General features: G+C 38.7%; 1 protein-coding gene across 1 annotated transcript in view; it reads left to right on the top strand.

Annotated features, from left to right (window-relative positions):
- The window catches only part of LOC125463559 (myosin-1B), a 28,288-nt gene extending 7,540 nt beyond the window's left edge, over positions 1-20,748 (top strand). Inside the window, exons 8-41 of the mRNA XM_048554930.2 lie at positions 530-622; positions 777-840; positions 945-1,043; positions 1,175-1,278; positions 1,369-1,507; positions 3,399-3,517; positions 3,610-3,759; positions 5,074-5,244; positions 5,385-5,688; positions 5,768-5,838; positions 6,869-6,956; positions 7,118-7,235; positions 7,323-7,446; positions 7,654-7,790; positions 7,897-8,152; positions 10,643-10,885; positions 11,329-11,505; positions 11,602-11,747; positions 11,840-11,930; positions 12,023-12,412; positions 12,498-12,624; positions 12,728-12,846; positions 13,231-13,427; positions 14,008-14,191; positions 14,752-14,917; positions 15,279-15,403; positions 15,517-15,825; positions 15,986-16,189; positions 16,283-16,408; positions 16,497-16,667; positions 16,774-16,878; positions 17,027-17,122; positions 17,265-17,393; positions 20,596-20,748. Coding sequence (XP_048410887.1) covers positions 530-622; positions 777-840; positions 945-1,043; positions 1,175-1,278; positions 1,369-1,507; positions 3,399-3,517; positions 3,610-3,759; positions 5,074-5,244; positions 5,385-5,688; positions 5,768-5,838; positions 6,869-6,956; positions 7,118-7,235; positions 7,323-7,446; positions 7,654-7,790; positions 7,897-8,152; positions 10,643-10,885; positions 11,329-11,505; positions 11,602-11,747; positions 11,840-11,930; positions 12,023-12,412; positions 12,498-12,624; positions 12,728-12,846; positions 13,231-13,427; positions 14,008-14,191; positions 14,752-14,917; positions 15,279-15,403; positions 15,517-15,825; positions 15,986-16,189; positions 16,283-16,408; positions 16,497-16,667; positions 16,774-16,878; positions 17,027-17,122; positions 17,265-17,393; positions 20,596-20,622 — 5,169 coding nt within the window. The 3' untranslated portion in view covers positions 20,623-20,748. The remainder of the gene's footprint in view (positions 1-529; positions 623-776; positions 841-944; positions 1,044-1,174; positions 1,279-1,368; positions 1,508-3,398; positions 3,518-3,609; positions 3,760-5,073; positions 5,245-5,384; positions 5,689-5,767; positions 5,839-6,868; positions 6,957-7,117; positions 7,236-7,322; positions 7,447-7,653; positions 7,791-7,896; positions 8,153-10,642; positions 10,886-11,328; positions 11,506-11,601; positions 11,748-11,839; positions 11,931-12,022; positions 12,413-12,497; positions 12,625-12,727; positions 12,847-13,230; positions 13,428-14,007; positions 14,192-14,751; positions 14,918-15,278; positions 15,404-15,516; positions 15,826-15,985; positions 16,190-16,282; positions 16,409-16,496; positions 16,668-16,773; positions 16,879-17,026; positions 17,123-17,264; positions 17,394-20,595) is intronic.
- Positions 20,749-22,866: the final 2,118 nt, after the last annotated feature.

Below are 22,866 nucleotides of genomic sequence, written 5' to 3' on the forward strand. Positions count from 1 at the left end.
TGTGAGTTAAAAGAAAGCACCTTTTTTGCTATTCCAAATCTCTCACATCTCCTAGTTACTTCTTGCTAGACACCTCAACTGCATAAAAAAAGCACTGCAGATACTCAAAATCTGAAATAAAAATTGAAAATGCTGAATAAAGTCAGCAGGTCTGGCAGCATCTGCGGAGAGAGAAATAGAGTTAATGTTTTGCGTCTGATATGACTCTGGTTCAGAGTGTATTTGTTCTGCAGAAGAGTCACATTGGTCTCAAAATGTTAATTCTAATTTTCTCTCTCCACAGATGTTGCCAGACTTGCTGAGGTTCTCCACATTTTCTCTCGTCTTTGAAATGAATTGTTTATTTACATTGACTATCACACCTTCGAAGCACCTCTAACGAATCACGCTGTAATTACATTGTTCTAACAAAACGCAGCTTTGATTTTTCCTTTTCATGGTCATACTAGTTAAACATTATCATGTTCACATTGTTTTCAACTAACAAAATAATTGTTTCATTATTAACACTTGTCAAATACACTTCTAGGGAACACTGGAGGATCAAATCATCCAGGCTAACCCTCTGCTGGAAGCTTTTGGTAATGCCAAGACAGTGAGGAATGACAACTCATCTCGCTTTGTAAGTGTCTGGACAGCACCAATGTTAAAAGTTAATTTTAATCATGTTAAACAGCAGGAAATAAACTAAACTTTAAAAGCACATTTAATACACGTTTTATGAAACATCTCTCAAACAGTTCAGCTAACTATGTTTCTAAAATTCTATTTCCAAGGGCAAATTCATAAGAATTCACTTTGGAGCCACAGGAAAACTGGCCTCTGCTGATATTGAAACTTGTAAGTTCTAATCAGTCTCATATATACGCATGAAAGTTTGAAATGCTCCAATCAATTTATTAAGGAGGCAATATTCCTAATTAGTTCTAATGTTCCAAATACAGATCTGCTGGAGAAATCCAGAGTTACATTCCAGTTAAAAGCTGAAAGAAGCTATCACATTTTCTACCAGATTACAAGCAACAAAAAGCCAGAACTTATCGGTAAGAGATGTGGACATAAAGTTAGTTGAAATTTTCACCACTTTTTTATTAGTAGGTTTCAAGCACATATATTACTAAAACAAAAGTACTTAAAATTCACCAATTTATGTGCTGCTATTATTTGATTTCAGAAATGTTACTCATTACCACCAACCCCTACGACTTCCATTTTGTTAGCCAGGGGGAGATCACCGTTCCCAGTATCAATGACGAGGAGGAACTGATGGCGACTGATGTAAGTTTATTCTCTGTGCTTGCAAATTTCAAATTTTCATCCCTTTTTCAGAGCACTCTCATGTTACTGATTACTCTTGTTGTTTGCTAGGAAGCCATTGACATTTTGGGCTTTACAAGTGAAGAGAAAACAGGCATCTACAAACTTACCGGTGCAGTAATGCACTATGGCAACCTAAAGTTCAAACAGAAACCACGAGAGGAACAAGCAGAGCCTGATGGCACCGAAGGTAACATGAAAGCAATTGAACATGGTGAAGAATGTTATAAAGTATAATTATGTGTCTTGTATCTCAAAATATTGGTATGATACAGAACTGGAAGTTAAATTTGCATAAGTAAAAAAGACCGAGGTATAGAATCTCGTGACTACCTTGCCAAGTTCTTTTGTTGCTACATGAATAATAGAACATAATTGTGTCCTTTGGAGAATTGAGGCCATTTGGCTTATCATGTTTTTGTTGGATCATTAATACTGCTACTCTTGCTCTTTCCCCATGACCCTTGAATGTATTCCCTTTAATTATTTGTTCAATTACTTTGAAAATTACCATGGAATCTGCTTCAACAACTCTTACAATCAGGGCTTTGCAGATCTTACAATTTGTTACCTTCAAGAAGGTTCCTTCTGAAGCCTCATGGGTCTTACATATTATCTAAGAATATACAGGGAAACAACTTAATCAATACAGAATGTTGCAATCTGTTTGAGTAATATTATTAATTAATGACATCTAATTGCCCACAGTGACAATGATTGATATAGTTCCACGTATGCTTCTCGCAAATTTTATTCAGGTAAAGCTTGTGGATTCCTATTTCTCCATCTGGGGTTCTGAGTAAAGGCAAGGATGGAAATTTAATAAAGTACCATTGTGTACCAGTAAAATCCTAGCCATAACTTGGAATTTGAATTTCCTCGGGGCTTGTCCTGACCCATCCCAATTACTATTGTGCAAGTTCAGGAGAAACCCTAATCTGTTAGATTATAACTGAAAATTGGGAGCATTGCACATGTTAGAAATCTTGATGTGTTTCACAGGTGCATTATTCAAGAAAATTTGACACCAGGCCTTGTTGAGGAGCTTAGTCATAAAGGTAGGTTTTAAGAAGCATGTTAAAAGTGTAGACAGGTGGAGAGAATAGGCTTGATATTGGAACTCCAGGCTAAAATTGGAAGACCACAGAGAATTCAATGGAGAGGGTGAGATGAGGTGAGATGAAAGCATGAAAGAATTTGAACACAAGGATGAGGGTTCTAAACCTGACACCTGACTCAACCAATAAAGTGACATGGATCCAAGATGAAACTTAGAAGTAGAACCAAATGGTTAGAAGAAAGGAAAACAGAACAGATCTGACACAAATCAGGGTATGACAAATTATTGCAAATAGAAAGACCCCAGCTCAATGACAGCTCGCCCAGATTGGTTTATCAGTCAGGTGGGCCATTTTTTTTTCTTTTTATGCTGAGAAAATTGTAGCTAGGCAGAAATGTTCTCTACTTGTTGCTAAGTGACAAAAATTGGTTTAGTGCTGGAAAGTTGGGTCTTTCCACCTAGAACCTAATTCGAGTAGTGGTGGAATCATGACAGGATATGAATGTTAACTCGCTGTCTAATTCTGCTGTTTTCCCACATTATTGCTGACTACCTTTGGGACTGGAAGATTTTGCCTATTTGTTGTATTTCACTTTCTGCGAATGCTTAAGTCTTAAGAATTTCCAATATTTTTCGTTTCCAAAGCACAGAAAAATAAAAGGTAAGTTTTGGCACAAATGCTCAAATTCAAGGACAAAATATTTCCAGTGGCAGGAGGTATTTTAACCAAAGGTCAAAGATCTAAGCTAATTAGTAAAATGCATGGAGATGAGATGAGTAGAAGAGAACTTGTTTTTTGACAGTGAGCTTTTAAATCTGGAATACATATTCTGTACAGTGATAGAAGAAGATGCAACAATACCTTTCAAATTGTTATTGGCTAAATGCAAGAAAGGAAGTATTTCCAAGGCTGAATGCAAAGTGCAAGACAGTAGAATAATTCTTTCAAATGGTTGGTACAAGCATGATAGCTGGTTTCATTCACCTTACAGTATGACTGAACCACTTTTCTCCTTTTTAGTTGCTGACAAAGCTGCTTATCTGATGGGTCTCAACTCTGCTGATTTACTCAAATCTTTGTGTTACCCACGAGTAAAGGTTGGCAATGAATATGTGACAAAAGGTCAGACTGTACAGCAGGTACTGCATTGACTTCTGATGTCCGTGTAGTGAAATTGTTTGTTAGTGTCCTCATGTACATGCTGTCACGGTTGTGTATTTTGTCTTGGTAGGTGAACAATGCTGTTGGTGCCCTTGCTAAATCAGTCTATGAGAAAATGTTCTTGTGGATGGTGATTCGTATCAATCAGCAGTTGGACACAAAACAGCCCAGGCAGTTTTTCATTGGTGTGCTGGACATTGCTGGTTTTGAAATCTTTGATGTAAGCGACATTACATTATTTTTGAGGAACATCTAAACTGTATGTATTATTGTGACATTAGCTGATATTTTATGAATGGGAAGTTAATACCTACCGTATACTCCAGATGACAAGTTAGATGGTTGGGATCATTTACATCAAGTACTCCATGTCTTAAAGTATAATTTTTTTATTTTGTATTTGTGTTATACGTTCCTATGCATGCATTTAAAATGCAAACTATTTATGTAAACTTGCGTTAGTGTAATTATGGTCTCCTGCCACTAGTTACATTTCAATTGTGCCACTTGGAGTAAGGGAGTCAGTTATGGTTCACTGGCAGCAGTCACCCCTATGAACTGGAATATGTATGTTTTAGCACTATTTCAGAGACTTGATAATCGAGGCTGACATTTCAGTATGGAGAGAATACTGTGCTCTTTTTTGTGCAAAGCATTAAATGGTGGTCCCCTTTTGATCTCTTAGGTGGATGTAAAACATCCCATTACGATTTGAAGAAGAACAGAAGATTCGTTTCCGTTGTCTGAGCAGTAGTTATCCCTCAATCCACATAGATCATCTAGTCATTCCTGCTTGTGTGACTATGCACTGTACAAAAGTGTTGTTTTTCTGTCACATTAAAACAGTGGCTACATTCTAAAGCAGTAAATAAGTTCTGATGTACTTTAAAAAATATGGAAGTTATGCAAAGTACCATAAATATCAATGGAAAGTGTTTCTTTCTTTACATAATGATATGATTACATAGGCTGTTTCATTATAATACTTCCATATGAATTTATACTATAACACACTAATATGTTGTGTTTTGGCTATACTATTTTTAATGTTTTACAAATCAGTTTTATAATCATCAAAAGCCGACTGCAGATAAAACAAGATGAGACGGCAAGGGATAATTGGACCTGGTCTACAGATCTAATCTGTAGTCTGTTATTTTTATATACAAATAAATATATATATTAAAATATATCACATTATAAATTCTAAATTCACAAGTAAAATGGTATTGATGTTCAAATCTCTCACCAAATAATTGCAACAGTTGTGCTATAGCACCTCCATTGGAGTAGGATGTAATTACAGGCTGCAAAATCTAAATAGGTGATTTTCATTATAAATATGTACACATACATATGAAAAGATTAAAAACGAGGGCTGGTTCACAAATGTAAAAAAATGTTCTAACTGTATACAAATGGTGCTTACTTTTGTTATGCATTTTTTTAAACAAAGTGGATAATTCAATGACTATCTCTTTTAACTGCTATATACAATACAGTTAATCACTATTAATTGCTCTATATTATGCAGTTCAACAGCTTTGAACAGTTATGTATAAACTTCACTAATGAGAAGCTGCAGCAGTTCTTCAACCACCACATGTTTGTTCTGGAACAAGAGGAGTACAAGAAGGAAGGCATTGAATGGGAATTCATTGATTTTGGTATGGATCTGGCTGCTTGCATTGAGCTCATTGAAAAGGTGAGAACATTAAGATAATATATGTAAAGATTAATGCTAATAATGGACACATAATATGACTGTGGCGGCTATATCTGCTTATAATTGAACTTACATTTGATGTACATTATTCCAATATTTATATATACCTCAATTAACAGCCCATGGGGATTTTCTCAATCCTGGAAGAGGAGTGTATGTTTCCCAAGGCTTCAGATACCACATTCAGGAATAAGTTATATGATCAGCACCTTGGAAAATCCAAAAACTTTCAGAAACCCAAGCCTGCTAAGGGCAAGGCCGAAGCTCACTTTGCCTTGGTCCACTATGCTGGCATTGTGGACTACAATGTCAGTGGTTGGCTGGAAAAGAATAAGGACCCACTCAATGAAACTGTTATTGGGTTATACCAGAAGGCTTCTCTGAAACTGTTGCAAACACTTTATGTTGGTCATTCAGCAGAAGGTATGACTTAATCATAAATTTTGAGGATATTTTGTCCATACATTTTCCATTACTAATTGCTGAAAATATGTCCTTGCAGCTGAAACTGGTGGCAAGAAAGGAGGCAAAAAGAAGGGTTCATCTTTTCAGACTGTCTCAGCTTTGTTTAGGGTATGTTTTCTTTTAATATATTAGAACTGCATAAATTAGCTTGGAGTGATTACTTCAGAGAAGTACTCTCCCAGGAAAATGATGTTGGTGAATAGTCCTGTACTAATAATTTAGAAACTAAGGCTTTGAGGACTGGCATTCAAGTTCCACTAATAATTGTGGAATTTAAATTCTAATAATAAAATCTAGAATTGAAGCTTTTTCTCAAAAATGCTGACCATGCTTGTTGTAACAAATATCTTTTAAGGAAGCAAGTTTGTCATCCATAACTGTGACTTCAGATCTACAGTGCTCGTAACTCTTAACTGCGCTTGAAAATGGCCTAGCAAGCTTCACAATTCAAGGACAATTACAGCTGGATAACAAACGTTGGCTTACTAGCAACACATGCCTTGTCAAATTACCAATTATGGTCATAGGGTCACAGTTCAAGAACATTGGGTAGGTCAATTAGGACTAAGATGGGATAAATTTCTTCACCCAGAGTCTGGTGAGCATCTGGAATTCTCAGAGGCGAATTAAGACCAAAGCACTGAATATTTTCAGGGGGCAGTTGGACAAAGTCATTAGAGTTAAAGGGACCTGAGGGTATGGGAAGAGAATGGGAATTGGGTACTGACTCAGATGATTAGCCATCATCATATTGAATATTGGGGTAGGTTTGAATGGCTGATTGGTTTACATCTATTCTTAATTTCTACATTCCTATGTAATAAAAATAAAATATAGAAAGTGACGATCAGGTCCATGATAGTTCTTTTAATGGGTGAAAGATATGTGCATTTTCAACATAATACTACTGTTATTGGGGACTTAGAATGGAGCTTCATTCTTGGAAAACTTGAAAACATTCTTGGTTATAATTTTCCCAGGCTGCTTACAGAGTCTGTTGGAAACAAAAGAAAAGCAAGCCAGGGTAGATTACCAGCTGATTCAAATGGCTGCATAAACTTATACCAATAGAGCATAATGGTAAACACAGGTTAATAGAAATGCTTCAAACATAATGAAGATAAATTGTCTTCTACAGGAAAATCTGAATAAACTGATGACTAACTTGAGGTCTACTCACCCACATTTTGTGCGCTGCATAATTCCGAATGAGACAAAGACACCAGGTAATTGAAATATATTGTATTAGAATTCAAACAAACAAATCTTGTAACAGAATACAGCATTTACTTTTCTATTCACCAGTAAATATCCAATCACATTGACTATTAGAATAAAAATGTGGCTAAAAGAAAAAATGTCACCAACCATTCCCTTCATTTCTTAGGTGAGATGGATAATCACTTAGTTATGCACCAGCTCAGATGTAATGGTGTACTTGAAGGAATCAGAATCTGCAGAAAGGGATTTCCAAGTAGAATTCTGTATGCTGACTTTAAGCAAAGGTAAGAGTCTATATAAATGCACAATGTTTTGATAAAAATTAACATGGAGCTACACTTCTTAAAATTCTCAAACATTAAACATAACAGATACAGGATTCTGAATGCAAGTGCAATTCCTGAGGGACAGTTCATTGATAGCAAGAAAGCATCTGAAAAGCTCTTGAGTTCCATTGATGTTGATCACACCCAGTACAAGTTTGGTCATACTAAGGTCAGTGACCATTTTATAAGTGTGTCTAATATTTTATAATGTGAGCTGAAGGGCCTGTTCTGTGCTGTACTGTTCTATGTTCTATGAATGGACTCTATCACCATCTGAAACTGTGGGCTGAAGGGCCTGTTCTGTGCTGTACTGTTCTATGTTCTATGTTCTATGAATGGACTCTATCACCATCTGAAACTGCTTGCTTCACTAAAGGTGTTTTTCAAAGCTGGTCTCTTGGGTCTTCTTGAAGAGATGAGAGATGACAAGTTGGCAGAACTTGTTACCCGCATACAAGCTGTCAGCCGTGGATTTCTCATGAGAGTTGAATTCAAGAAAATGATGGAGAGAAGGTAAAGTTAACCTATATGTTCCTGATATATCTTGTATTAAGGGATGGAAAGTTAAGTCATGTACAGATATTGTTTATACAATTATCTTTGTCATTTTCTCCTCCAGAGAATCCGTCTTTACCCTGCAGTACAACATCCGTGCATTCATGAATGTCAAGCATTGGCCATGGATGAAACTGTTCTTCAAGATCAAGCCTCTTCTAAAGAGCGCTGAATCTGAAAAGGAAATGGCAAACATGAAAGTGGAATTTGAAAAGACTAAAGAAGCACTAGCTAAATCTGAAGCAAGAAGAAAGGAATTGGAGGAGAAAATGGTGACTCTGATACAAGAAAAAAATGACCTGGTTCTTCAAGTACAATCGGTACGCTTTCTTGTTAGAGAAATGTTCTGATACATCAAGTTTGAATTCTAGGATCCCCCCTACCCCATCTGAGTGGTAGGTAGGTGTTGAAAAGAGCAAATAATTGAGTAGATTGACATCAGGCACCATCTTCTCATCAGCTGAGCAATTAAGTGCTGGGCAGGAAGGTCCATGGTCAACCATCACCAATAAAGATGCTTTAACTGTCAATTAATGACTAAATTTATCCCAGTAACATGGGGCTGACTGGGGGCATGAATGGGGATTAGTGACGTGGCCTCTGAAATCAATCCCCCCCACCCTTGCCTCTGACTCCCGCTGCCTACATTGCTCCCCCATTAGCCCAGCCCTGCCTCAGTAATAGTTCCTCATGATGTTTGCTGCCAGCCTTGGATTGCCACATGCTTCAAACAGGGCCGGGCCTCACTGTCCCTCCTGGACTTGAATCGTGAAGAATAACTAATTAACTGCCTGATTGCCACTTATTCATGGGTGCTTTCCAACTGGTGGAGAAGCAGAAAGTACACTCTTAAATACTCCTATACTCCTCCACAAAATCCTGACCACAATTCTTGATAAAAATAATTCAGTGCAGACTTGATACTTAGATAGTTCAACTTCTACTGAGTTAAATGAACATTTAAACTTCTACAGCTTCTCAATGAAATTTTGCACTCATCATGCGGGTCGTTAAATGCTTTTGTCCGTTATTGTTGCACACACCAAGCATCAACAAATAAAGCCCTTTTACTGATTGAAAGGAGTTCAAGGGTTAGACGGAGAAGGCAGGAGAACGGGGTTGAAAAACACATCAGCCATGATCGAATGGCAGAGAAGATCTGATGGCTAAATAGCCTAATTGTGTTCCTGTATCTTATGGTCTCACTCCACTCCATGTATCAGTCCTGAAACAAGCTTGTGACTTCTTTATTTCTGACCTTCTGGTATTTCAGAGATTGACTATAATTCTAAATTTGTATAGAAATATTGCCAGTTAATGCTAAATTGTGGGCAAATGCAGCAAGGTTGACAGTATTAGTGCAATTTAAATTCCAATATTCTTGTTGATATAAAATATAGTCCTCAGAATTGAGACTTTGATATCAGTCAAAAAAAGGCTTGATACCTCTGCTTTGATGAGCTAATTAAAAAGTGCTTTTACTCAATGATCAAAGTTTGCCAAAGAATGTATATGCCCAAATATGTTGGCATAATTCTGATTATTTGAAACATTGCACTTGTTTCAAGCTGTCTCTCAAATTAGTGACATGTTGGATCAAGTTTTCATAGCACGTTAAGGATTAGAACCAAGGCAGACACACTCTCGAAATCTCATCACCATGTTGCATGATGGATTCCTGACAAGATTCTGGCTCATTGTTGATTTTTGCAAAGAAGGTACAATTTGGCTGGCTTCCTACAAAGGGCCTGTCTGTAATAAAATATGACAATGAGCAAATTGTTAACTTGCTGACGGGCCAATTACAATACTTTGGAGGAGGCAAGAGACACAGAAAGGGCCTCAAAACTGATCCATGAGACAGAGATAGGCTGTTATGGACAGATGTTATTCAGAACATTGTAAAAGAAAAGCAGTTCTCAAGGATGATATCCTGCATAAGCACGCAATGGACGTTGTGTTTTTGATGCTCTTTCAGAGTGTAATCAATGCAAGCTAAGGCAATTGTGAGCAGTATGCTGGGAAATGAGTTATCATAGATCGTGGGGCATAGCAGGGGTTGCAAAAAATACATGATGCTGCTGGAGAAGGGCAGGGGTTTTACTGGAATTTAGAACAAGCTCTATGAGTTGCGTATCAATGAGGAAGTTCAGTAGCAATAATGGCAGTTCCTTGACATTGAGGGACAAAATGCTGTGGAATGATGGCTGGGAGACAACAAAGATGATACAGTGTCCATAAGGTGTACTGATGAAGAATAAGCTTCCTAAGAATGCCAGTGTCAGTATAACAGCAGTCCTACTGCAGTCATGCACAGGAAATAGAATGCTTCACATGTGACATGGTCACTGCCTCTAAAATATCCTCAAGAGAGGGGCATCAGTCAGTAACACAGTAGTCTTTTCACATGTGCCTGCTCTGCTGCTGGGCTACCTATCTCCTCTCTCTTCTATTGGAACACAAGAACAGGAGCAGAGGCTCCATCAATAATTTTATCATGGTAGATCATTACCTCAACATCACCTGACTATGCTATCCTCTCGGTGTCACTAGTATCTAGAAAATAAATCAGCCACAATAATGACCCTAGTTCCCATTCAATCTGAATTTAACATATTCCTCTCCCACTCACTTTCCACCATGCCAACCCTATTTGGGCCGCTTTAAAATTACATCCAGTGGTCAGGAAATCCTCCCAATGTCAGGGCCCCACCAGAAATTAAAATCCAGCCCATTGTCCCGGGTCGCATTCAGCGAAATATTTACGTATCAAGATCTTGGTTAATAAGAATGTAATTTTTGTCTGTCAGGAAAGTGAGACATTGGCAGATGCTGAAGAAAGATGCGAAGGGCTTATCAAAAATAAAATTCAACTTGAGGCCAAACTTAAAGAAGCAAATGAAAGGCTAGAGGATGAAGAGGAAATAAATGCTGAGCTTACTGCCAAGAAAAGAAAATTGGAAGATGAGTGCTCAGAACTGAAAAAAGATATCGATGACTTGGAGCTTACTTTAGCCAAAGTTGAAAAGGAGAAACATGCTACAGAAAACAAGGTATGAACACATGTAAATGTAAAATAATTTTTACATAATCTGAGTGTCCTGCTAATTTTGTTTGAGAATGTATGGTGTTAATATTGCCAATTTAGGGGGTCAGTTAGGTCATTTGGTTGGACAGCTGGTTTGCGATGCACATGATACTACCTGTATGGGCTCAGTTCCCAGATAGGCTGAGGTTACCATGAAGGATTCTTCCTCTCAACATCTCCTGTCACCTGAGATGTGGTGACCCATAATTAAAACCACCACCAGTTGACTCTCCCCTATGAGAGAGCAGCCCTATGATTTGGTAAGATCATAATGATTTTACCTGTTGCCAGTCTTATAGAATGGCAAAACACATCTTTTTCTGAACCATGTCAAAACAATTGACTCATGCGAGTGATGTTACAAATGGTAGATAGTAGTGGAATTTATATACTGTTTTGTACAAACAGGTCAAGAACCTTACAGAGGAAATGGCCACCCTTGATGAAAGCATTGTCAAGTTAACAAAGGAAAAGAAAGCTCTACAAGAGGCCCACCAGCAGACACTGGATGATCTGCAAGCTGAGGAAGACAAAGTCAATACACTCACCAAGGCCAAGTCGAAATTAGAACAGCAAGTTGATGATGTAAGTATCTATTGTAATAAAGACTAAAATATTCTATCATCGGTCCTTTCTTCCTGCTATCACTCTTAAAATGTGTGCTTACTTTTATGTTGTCAGCTCGAAGGATCTCTGGAACAAGAGAAAAAGCTACGCATGGATCTTGAAAGGTCCAAGCGAAAACTGGAAGGTGACCTCAAATTAGCTCAAGAAACAATAATGGATCTGGAAAATGACAAGCAGCAAATGGATGAGAAACTGAAAAAGTAAGAAGAATTACCACTCTTGTTATAGCTAGCTAGGCTGTGTCATATTTTTCTATAGAAAATATGTTTAAATTGATCTATTTGCACGACAGAAAGGAATTTGAAATTAGTCAACTACTAAGCAAGATTGAGGATGAGCAGGTCCTAGGTGCTCAGCTACAAAAGAAAATCAAAGAGCTTCAGGTGAGTCACATGGTTTACAGAATTTTGAATAACTTATGTATCATGCACGATCACATAAAATACAGGTAAACCTATATATCTTTTTACTTTAGGCTCGTATTGAAGAGCTTGAGGAGGAAATTGAAGCTGAACGTGCCTCTCGTGCTAAGACTGAGAAGCAGAGAGCTGACCTTGCTCGGGAACTTGAAGAAATCAGTGAACGACTAGAAGAAGCTGGAGGTGCAACGGCAGCACAGATTGAAATGAACAAGAAACGTGAAGCAGAGTTTCAGAAGATGCGCCGCGATCTGGAAGAAGCAACCCTCCAGCATGAAGCCACAGCTGCTGCTCTTCGTAAGAAACAGGCTGATAGTGTGGCTGAACTTGGGGAACAAATTGACAACCTGCAACGTGTGAAACAGAAGCTGGAGAAGGAAAAGAGTGAGCTGAAGATGGAAATTGATGATGTGGCTAGTAATATGGAATCTATGTCCAAATCTAAGGTATGTTTCTGATAAACTATGATGGATGAATTAAGAAACTCTTTAGTTTAACATACGACACTCACAGACACAATTTCCTTAAAAGGCTAACTTTGAGAAGCTCTGTCGTACACTTGAGGACCAACTTAGTGAGACGAAGGCAAAGAATGATGAGAACATACGTCTGGTTAATGATCTGTCAGCCCACAAGGCTCGTCTGCAAACTGAAAATGGTAATTGTTGGAATGAAGTCGGAATGTAGAGCATTTAAGCATAATGTCATTTATCATTCAATTTTAAAACTTGAGTTGCAATCAATCCTTCATTTGTTCCCAGGTGAGTTTTCACGTCAAATGGAAGAAAAGGAGGCCCTAGTTTCTCAACTGACAAGAGGAAAACAAGCATTCACTCAACAGATTGAAGAGCTAAAAAGACAACTGGAAGAAGAACTGAAGGTATTTAACTCTACAGGCTATCTAAATATGATAAACCGAGATAAAATGGTGAACAGATTGGCCAGATACCAAATGTGTGTCAAAGTTTTGTGAGAGAAGCTTTGGTGTCTATCATTCCATTCAGCTGACTAATGAGCAAGAATCTTAATTGAAACTAGAGAAAAAAAAATCATCATTCAGTATCCACTTTCTCTTTAAAGTGATGTTTGCATTAGAGTTAGTAATAAATTGCACAGTCCAAAAGTTAATATTTAACGCATGGATACATTTCCCAGATGGGTTTTTGTAATTCTTAAATGCCACTCATATATTCTAATACTTGAAATACAGGATTATTTAAGCTTTTCACTTTGTCATTCCCTTTCATTCATATTTTGTATAAAGGCTAAGAACGCCTTGGCACATGCTCTGCAATCGTCCCGCCATGACTGTGATTTGCTCCGTGAACAATATGAAGAGGAACAGGAGGCAAAGGCTGAGCTCCAGCGTGGCATGTCCAAGGCCAACAGTGAAGTTGCTCAGTGGAGGACAAAATACGAAACTGATGCAATCCAGCGCACAGAGGAACTGGAAGAGGCCAAGTGCGTACAGATTACCATATTCTTTTACTTGCAACTTAAAAGATAGACAGGCCATGCTGTCTGGCTGCTCTGTAGCAGTGGCTTTATGCTCTGCACAAGATTGCTATCACCTTACTTTACCTATCTGCATCAAAATAGCTTCTATTCCTTTCTCCTTCATGCAGTTAGCTAATCTCTACATACATGCATATATTGTAGCATCTGTGTTAATAAGGTTCACTCTAAGTATCTTCTGGCTAAAGTGGTTTCTTCCAAATTTCTTATAAGATTTCTTGGTAATTATTGTATAATTATGGACCTCAGTTTTGGACTTCCCTTGAGTGGAAACATCTCTATGTCAAGCCTATAAAGACGCTTGCTAATTTGAAACAGCTCTGTTAAGTAACCCATTAACTTTCCTTTTGCTGAAGAGGGCATCAAACCCTTCAATTATTCCTGATAGTTGTACCTTCTCAGTTCTTAAATTATACTTGTAAAACCCTTCCCCACTTTCTCCAGTTCCATCAGATCAACTCATCAAATGGAGACCAGAGTACTGAGCAATATTTCAATTTTTCAAACCACTGTAATTATTTGCCAGGAAAAAACTTGCCCAGCGACTCCAAGAGGCTGAGGATCAAATCGAGGCAGTAAATTCCAAGTGTGCTTCACTGGAAAAAACTAAGCAGCGATTACAAAATGAAGTGGAAGATCTAATGATTGATGTGGAAAGGGCTAATGCTGCTGCAGCTGCTCTTGATAAGAAGCAGAGGAATTTTGACAAGGTGAGGTGTCAATATTATTGGGTAATGCCAGTGTCAGCCAATCCCATTCACTTCACATGATATCAAAAAGAGAGTTGAAAGTACTAGGCACTCCAAATTAATGGGCCCTGATAATGTTCTGGCAAAAGTACTAAAGATTTGTGCTGCAGACCCAGCTGCACTCTTAGCCAAGCAGCTCCTATACTGCTACAAAACTGGTGTGTACCTGAAAAATTGGAAAACTGCTTTCAACAGCACTTTCCAAACCTGTGATATTTATCGTGTTGAAGGACAAGAGCGGCAGATGCTTGGGAATACCATGCTGTAAGCTCCTCTTCAAGCCACACATCATCCTGTCTTGAAACTGCGCACTGTTTGATCACTATCATTGGGACAAAATCTTAGGACTCTCTGCCTAAAAGCACTTTGAGTTTACCTACTCTCCATGGATTACAATGGTTCGAGGAAGCAGCTCACCTCTTCCTTCTTAAAGTCAAAACTCAGTCCGAAAAAAATAGCAAAGTTATGAGCCTTTTTGCCTGAGGAAAAAGTATGACTTTTTAACTGTTGTGTCCTGACAGATTCTGGCAGACTGGAAACAAAAGTATGAGGAATGCCAATCTGAATTGGAGGCATCTCAGAAGGAATCTCGATCTTTAAGCACCGAACTCTTCAAAATGAAGAATGCTTATGAGGAATCTTTGGACCAACTTGAAACACTCAAGCGAGAGAACAAGAATCTTCAACGTGTGTTATTTTTCACATTTATAGCATATTTTTGGCCTGTTTTACTCTCTTGTGTAATCCAAGTTTTAATTCTGCTGCTGTTGGTGGCCATGGCCAGCTCTTTAAGCTCTGTAATTCTCTTTTGAAAACTTGCTGGCTCATCACCTCTTCTCCTTCTTCAGAATGTTATATGAAGCATTCCTCTTTGGCCAAACTTTTGATTGCCTGTTCTAATTTTTTTTGGCCCAGTGTCAAATTTTATTTTCTAATGTCATTCTGAAAATATTTAAACCAGTTCGCAACATTAAAGATATTACAAATTGATTTTTTTGCTGTAGAGAAAGTAGAGACTTACTGCTTGGCATTATGTTTCTTTGAACAGAGGAGATCTCAGATTTGACTGAACAGCTCGGAGAGAGTGGCAAGGCACTGCATGAGATGGAAAAGGCTAAGAAACAGGTTGAGACAGAAAAGAGTGAAATCCAGACTGCCCTGGAAGAAGCCGAGGTATGTGATTTTCATTGAAGAGATCACACCATTTCCAACAAGTTTTAAAGCGGGCTAAATTAACAGCATCCAAGACTTTGGCTTAAACCAAATCTATTTTTTCTCTTACATAGGCTTCCCTTGAGCATGAAGAAAGCAAATTTATGCGTATCCAGCTGGAATTAAATCAAGTAAAATCAGAAATCGACAGGAAGATTGCTGAGAAAGATGAAGAAATTGATCAAATTAAGAGGAACAATCAGAGAGTCGTAGACACTCTGCAAACATCTCTGGAGGCAGAAATCAGAAGCCGAAATGATGCTCTGAGAATCAAAAAGAAAATGGAAGGTGATCTGAATGAAATGGAGATTCAATTGAGTCATGCAAATCGCCAGGCTACAGAAGCTACGAAGCATCTCAGGACTGTACAGTCGCAACTTAAGGTATGGTTAATTTGGTTGCTTCTCTGTATTTGTACAAACATTTGTACTAAGCATTAAAACTGAATTAAATAACTTCTGCAGATAAGTCATTACTTACTGTATTAGCTGTTACAAAATCAGTATTTGCAAGTCAATGGGAAACTCTCTCGATGCTACTCAGGATGCTCAGCTACAAATTGATGAAACCTTGCGGAGCAATGAGGACCTGAAGGAGCAACTGGCTATGTCTGAACGCAGAAACAACCTTCAGCAAGCTGAAATAGAAGAATTGAGAGCAGCATTGGAACAGACAGAAAGGGCTCGCAAGCTGGCTGAACAAGAACTTGTTGATGCTAGTGAGCGTGTGCAACTTTTACATTCTCAGGTAAGTTGTTGCGGGACAACCGAAGAATATAGTTCAAAGACTTTAGGCGGAACGTTCAGTGCTTCCCTAATTCACCTCTTTAACTTTTAATAGAACACCAACCTCATCAACACCAAAAAGAAGCTTGAAACTGATATCTCCCACCTTCAGACTGAGGTTGAGGAAGCCATTCAGGAGGCAAGAAATGCTGATGAGAAGGCCAAAAAGGCAATTACTGATGTAAGTTTTGAATTTAAATTAGCCAGTCAAAACTTAGATATTTCATGCTGACGTATACTAAATAAAAATCATATTTAATTACCAAAAGGCTGCTATGATGGCAGAAGAGTTAAAGAAGGAGCAGGATACCAGTGCCCACCTGGAGAGAATGAAGAAAAACCTTGATCAAACAGTGAAGGACCTGCAGCATCGTTTGGACGAGGCTGAACAGTTGGCTATGAAAGGGGGAAAGAAACAGATCCAGAAACTGGAAGCCAGGGTATGTAATAATGCTGAACCCTAAAGTACATATCTTAATGGAGGCACAGAGATCTGGAGCATTTCCGTTGTTTGAGAGCACAACTATTTATATACTCCTACTTTAGGTGCGTGAACTGGAGAATGAATTTGAAGCTGAGCAGAAGCGTTGCGCAGAAGCTGTCAAAGGAGCTCGCAAGTATGAAAGGAGGGTCAAAGAACTCACCTATCAGGTATGGAATGTAGATTCAAAATGACATTTTAAACACAATAAAAATATATCAGAAATTGCTGATATTGATATTCACGTTTCAACATATTTGCTTACAATATACTGGATAAGGATCAGATTTACATATTCTTGTTTTAATTTTTAAACAGTCTGAGGAAGATAGAAAGAATCTCCTGAGATTGCAGGATTTGGTTGATAAACTACAAATGAAAGTTAAAGCCTACAAGAGGCAGTCTGAAGAATCTGTAAGTAATTTTGAACGCTGTACTATTTGAAATTACTTGGTGTCCATTTATATTCACTTGAAATGTTTCAGTGCAGTATTTCAATGTCAATGTACCCCTACATTCTTATGCCAAATCGTAACCCTTTCTGACATCATTTCAGGAGGAACAGGCTAACATTCATTTGTCCAAGTTCAGAAAGGTGCAACATGAGCTCGAGGAGGCTGAAGAACGTGCTGATATTGCCGAATCCCAGGTCAACAAACTCAGGGCTAAAAGCCGTGATGTCCAGGTAATTTTCTGTTTGTCCTAAATGGTACATTCAGTAATCTGGAGTCCTTAACTCTATATTCTTACAACCAGTTGATCCTAACTATAGATATTAATCTACTAGCAACTGTAGGAGGTTTCCAGCTTGACAGAATTGTAATTAGGTTGCATGACTTTTCTAACAGTATCTATCACAGAAGAGAACTTTTGGCATGCCTTGACACAGTTGAGGGAGTCCTCTATAAAAGTTGACAAGAAAAACTAAATAGATGGGAGATGGGGAGAGTACAATCCCCACTCCTAAAATGCAGTGTTTGAATCATGCAAATAGGATCCTGATTATTTTGCAAGCCAGGTTTGTCAATGCATTGGATTTCCACTCACACAAACAGCAAAGGCTGTGTTTGTTGCCTCAGCATGCACAGTGGGGTGCATTCACTGAACCAGCAGTTGTAGTGCCCAAGAGGCCATTTTCTTCTAAAAATGTGCTTCAATTGTGTGCATCATCATCTTTCTCATAAATTTTGCAATACTTCACCTTTTAGTGTTGCCAAAATCCATTTATCCTCTCAACTTGTGTTTTGTTTATCTGTTTTGGATGCCTGCTCACTGCCGACTCCCAACCCTCACATCCTCAAATGCCAACTAATCACATCCCACTCATTGCCCTTCCTGTTGCCACTTGTGCCACCCTAATCTCAACTCTGAACCTCTCAGTGCCTCATCTGGATGCCTTACTTACTGCCCCAGTCTCTTCTTGATATGTTAACCTGAGTAGCAAACCGGGTGAGGGGAGCAGAGAACAGAGCTGTGAATGGGAGGCAGTGAGTGGAACAGACAATGGGGGTGGGAGTGGGAGGCAGAAGCATACCAATCCCTGAGGGAAAGGATGATATTTAGAAATGTTGTATAGAAACGGAAATTTCTGGCAACACACAGGACTCTCAGCGCCTGTGGGGTGAAAGCAGTGTCAAAAACTTCAAATCCCATGACTCTTCATCAGAACCAGTTCAGATGCCACTAGACTGGCTGAGTTTCACCAGAAATTGTTACTTTTATTTCAGATCTCTAGCACCTGCAGTTCTTTGTTTTAAAAGGTGTTATACTTGGAAATGAACGTATTGGTTTTACGAGACATCTGTTTTGAACTACGTAAAAGGAGTTTCATCAGTGCGTCTCATTCAGTAACTTTATTAGTTTTACTTCTGACATTAATTGCACCAAGTTCCTGCTCCTGGTGTGAGGGATGTGCAAAAACTTTAATCAGCAACAATTACTTCCTGCTCCAGTGCATTGACAGGTGGTACGGCAAAACGCTGCGTATGGTGAAAATCTGAGAGAAAAACTAAAGATGTTAGAAATACCATGCAGGCCTGTCAGCATTATGAAGGCAGAAACCAGAGACAAGATCTAAGTCGATAACTCTTTCACACAACTGTTTAGAGATGTCACAGTATACAGCTGTATTAACACAGTAGGCCAAGCAGCATCAGAGGAGCAGGAAAGCTGATGTTTTGAGTCAAGACCCTTCTTCAGAAATGGGGGAGGGGAAGGGGATTCTGAAATAAATAGTAAAGGGGGAGGCAGATAGAAGATGGATAAAGGAGAAGATAGGTAGATAGGAGATAGACAGGTCAAAGGGGTTGGAGCCAGTGAAAGTGAATATAGGTGGGGAGTTAGGGAGGGGATAGGTCAGTCCAGGGAGGATGACAGGTCAAGGGGGCAGGATGAGGTTGGTGGGTAGGAGATGGGGGTGGGGCTTGAGGTGGGAGGAATGGTTAGGGAGGCAGGGACTAGCTGGGCTGGTTTTGGGATACGGTCGGGGGAGGGGAGATTTTGAAGCTTGTGAAGTCCACATTGATACCCTTGGGCTGCAGGGTTCCCAAGTGAAATATGAGGTACTGTTCCTGCAGCTTTCGAGTGGCATCATTATGGCACTGCAGGAGGCCCAGGATGGACATGTCGTCCAAGGAGTGGGAGGGGGAGCTGAAATGGTTCATGACTGGGAGGTGTAGTTGTTTGATGCAAACTGAGCGTAGGTGTTCCGCAAAGCAGTCCCCTTAGAGATGTATCCATTTTTAGGCATGGAAAGGGAAGTGGGGGGAATAAAATGATAAAAAGAAAGGTGTGTGTTAAGATGAAAATTATAAGAGATGACGTGACAAATGGGTTGATGTCACAAGTACAAAGGGACAAATAGTGAAACAAAAGATGCATATCTGGTTAAAGCAAAGCCATTACAAAAGAGGCCATCCAAAAGCAAAACAATAAATGCAGCAGTTATGATCTGAAACTATTAGATACAATGCTGAGCCTGGAAGGCTATAAAATGCTTCATTGTATGATGAGGTGATGATCCTTAAGCTTCCTTTGAAATAGCATAATAGACTGAGGACAGAAAGATGGGAGTGGAATAGAGAATTAAACTGCAGGCAACCAGAAACTCAAGGTCACACCTTTGGCTAAACGGAAATACTCCACAGCATGGTGGCAAAATCTGAACTAGATCTCCCAAATGAAGAACAGAACGCATCCTGCCAAACAAATCTAGTATACTAGAAAAAGTAAAATTGAATTATTATTTCACCTGGGAGTGTTTGGAGCGTTAGCACAATGAGAATGTGGAGGCAAAATCTCATGTGCTGGCATGGTGGCACAAAGAGATGCAACGGTGATGAAAATGTGAATGGTTGAGGAGTGAACCAGGATATCGTTTTGGAAGGCTAATTAGGTGGCATCATGCTGGAAGTGAAGGAAATAGTAGTGGATAATCTTTTGAAGGAAGAAGCTTGGGGCAGGAAAATGTTGAGGACTAACGCAGTCCTGTTGTGGTTCCAAGAAGTGCGAGGAATGCAATAAAATTGGTCAAAATCCCTATCAACGATGGTGGGGAATGTAGTGGGATTCTCCTTGATTGAGGAAAAAGTGAGACCTATCAGAAGTGTTATTGGTAGAGAAAGGGGTAATGGTTTCAACTCCATGTTGTTTCACACTGAAGTAACTACCTCTTCTGGGGAGTTTTGCTGTGGTAATAGGTTGATTATTCCTCATATCCTGTTAGTTTACCATCACTTCTCAGCAGCAATTGCTTTGTTCTGAAAATTCATTCCCAAATATAATTAGAACGCTTTCCAAAAAAATCAGTCCATGCAAAAACAGAACTATTGTTAATACAATAATTGGGTCTTGTTTGTTAATTGGAAAAATAAATGTTTATTTTACAGAAAGTAATAGTCCAAGCTGAAGAATAATTACAAGCTTGAAGAGTTCACTGAAGAAATTCACAGAATGTGCATTTCTTTGTAACTTATTTTTCTATACTATGTTACAATCACTAGTAATGTGTTACTAATAAAGAAAGCACCAACTTGTTGAAACTTGTCTTGTCCTAATTTATTTATATCAATGATATGATCAGAAGTATGTTAGAAGTCAAACTGATATGTAAGCTACTTGTGTAGCCATTTTAGCTGCTAGTGCTTTATTCTCAGATACAGTAAATATCTGTTAATAAGAAAAATAAATATGTTCCTCAATTACTCAGAAACATTTCCAGTGGATCGCTGAACCAGACTATCAAGATAATCAGGTTAAATTTTCACGTAAATAATTTCAGTCCTGCTGCAAAGATTGCTATAATTGTATGGTGAGAACTCGACTCAAAAGTAAGCATTCAAAGTCATAGAGTCACAGAATCATACAGCACAAAAACAGACCCTTCAATCCACATTATTGACCAGACATGCCAATCTGACTTTGCCCCATTTGCCAGCATATGACCCAAATCCCTCTAAACCCTTCCTATTCATATATCTATTCAGATGCCTTTTAAGTACTGCAATTGTACCCACCTCCACCACATCCTCTGGTATCTCGTTCTATACACATACGAACCATTTCATGAATAAGTTACCCCTCAGGTCCCTTTTAAATCTTTCCCCTCTGACCTTAAGTCTGTGCCCACTGGTTAGCTTTAGGGAAAATGCTTGGAAGTGCAACTCTATGGGCCAAATGATCAGTTTCATTATAAAATTAAGAGGTCCCATGATTCAGTCAGTTGGGACATGGCCTTTTCCAGCACTTGATGCCCCTGTTAGTCTTTCCCTCCAAAATGTTTTCCAAGTGACCAATCCTCTTGTAAAACCTGTGAAAATCAAAGTATGTATAGCATTTATCAAGATCTGTTTGTCTGCAAGCAAAGGCAGTGCTATTTGTGCAATCAAACACGTGTTCTTAATTTAGTGTTGACCTTGGAATAAATGTAGAAATGACAATTCAGCACATTGTGCCTATGTCAACTCTTTCCAAGTAGTGCCACTCCTTTGCTCCTTTGTTTATTCATATAACCCAACAGAATCTTCTTTGTCAAGTGTATATAAAAATTCACAGTCAAAAATGATGAATGAGCTTACTACTTCCACCTTCTCAGACAATGCATTTCTGATCATAACTTGTTGACTGGATAGTAGAAATATATAAGTTTGAGTTTTGACAGCGTTGAGGGATTAAAACCAGTGGCAGGAAAAATTTCCCATTATGAGAGGTAGTTGTTATTTCTAGATATTTTCTAATCAACCTGTTCAGAGATGCTACTTTACACATCAGGAGCAGGTGGGACCCAAACCCAGGTCTTCTGACTCAGAGGGAGGGAAACTATCACTATGCCATAGTAATTCTCAGGAATCATTTCTAGATATGTTCAGAGATGTTGTTACACATCCCTGGAGTAGAGGACTTGAACCTGGGCCTCCTGGATCACAGTTAAGGACATTACCAGTCCACCACAGAAACCGTCAGGTGTTATCTCTATAACAATTACATTTATTGTATGCAGGTGATAGGCATAAAATGGGGTTTTAAAAAGAAATGCTTTCACCATGGATGATTTGGTGATGTGTAATAGCACTGCTCGATTTAAAAGAAAAGCTTGAGCGGGGCTGTAGCTTTAGACCTGTGAGAAATATATAAATCATAGATCTATTCAACTGTGCTGTTCTAGACAATGTTTGCATTTCGACAATACGGTGAAACATTTGGTGAAAATGTTAAACATAAACTGAAAATATGACGAGCTTACAATGAATGTGGCAGCCTTTGCAAAGAAACAGAGTTCACATTTCAGAACCATGACCTCCCATCAGGTCACAGTTCAAAATTCTCAGCTTTGGCCCCTCATGTCTGTTTTGCTCTCTGAAGGCATAGTCAATACAGTGTGGAGCTGGAAGAACAGAGCAGGTCAGGCAGCATCAGGGGAGCAGAAGAGTCAACATTTTGGGCATGGACATATTGTCTAATCAACATGTGTGGAGATATTGTTACACACCTCTGGAGTAGACAGGATTTGAATCCAGGCCTCCTGGATCAGAGTTAAGGACATTCCAATGTACCATAAGAGCCCTTGGATGTTATTTCTATAACAATTATGCCTATAACAATTATTCAGTCCAGTCCAAAACATCTACTCACCTGCTCGTCTGATACTGCCTGGCCTGCAG

This window comes from Stegostoma tigrinum, chromosome 22 (genome assembly GCF_030684315.1).
Source record: "Stegostoma tigrinum isolate sSteTig4 chromosome 22, sSteTig4.hap1, whole genome shotgun sequence".
Lineage (NCBI taxonomy): Eukaryota > Metazoa > Chordata > Chondrichthyes > Orectolobiformes > Stegostomatidae > Stegostoma > Stegostoma tigrinum.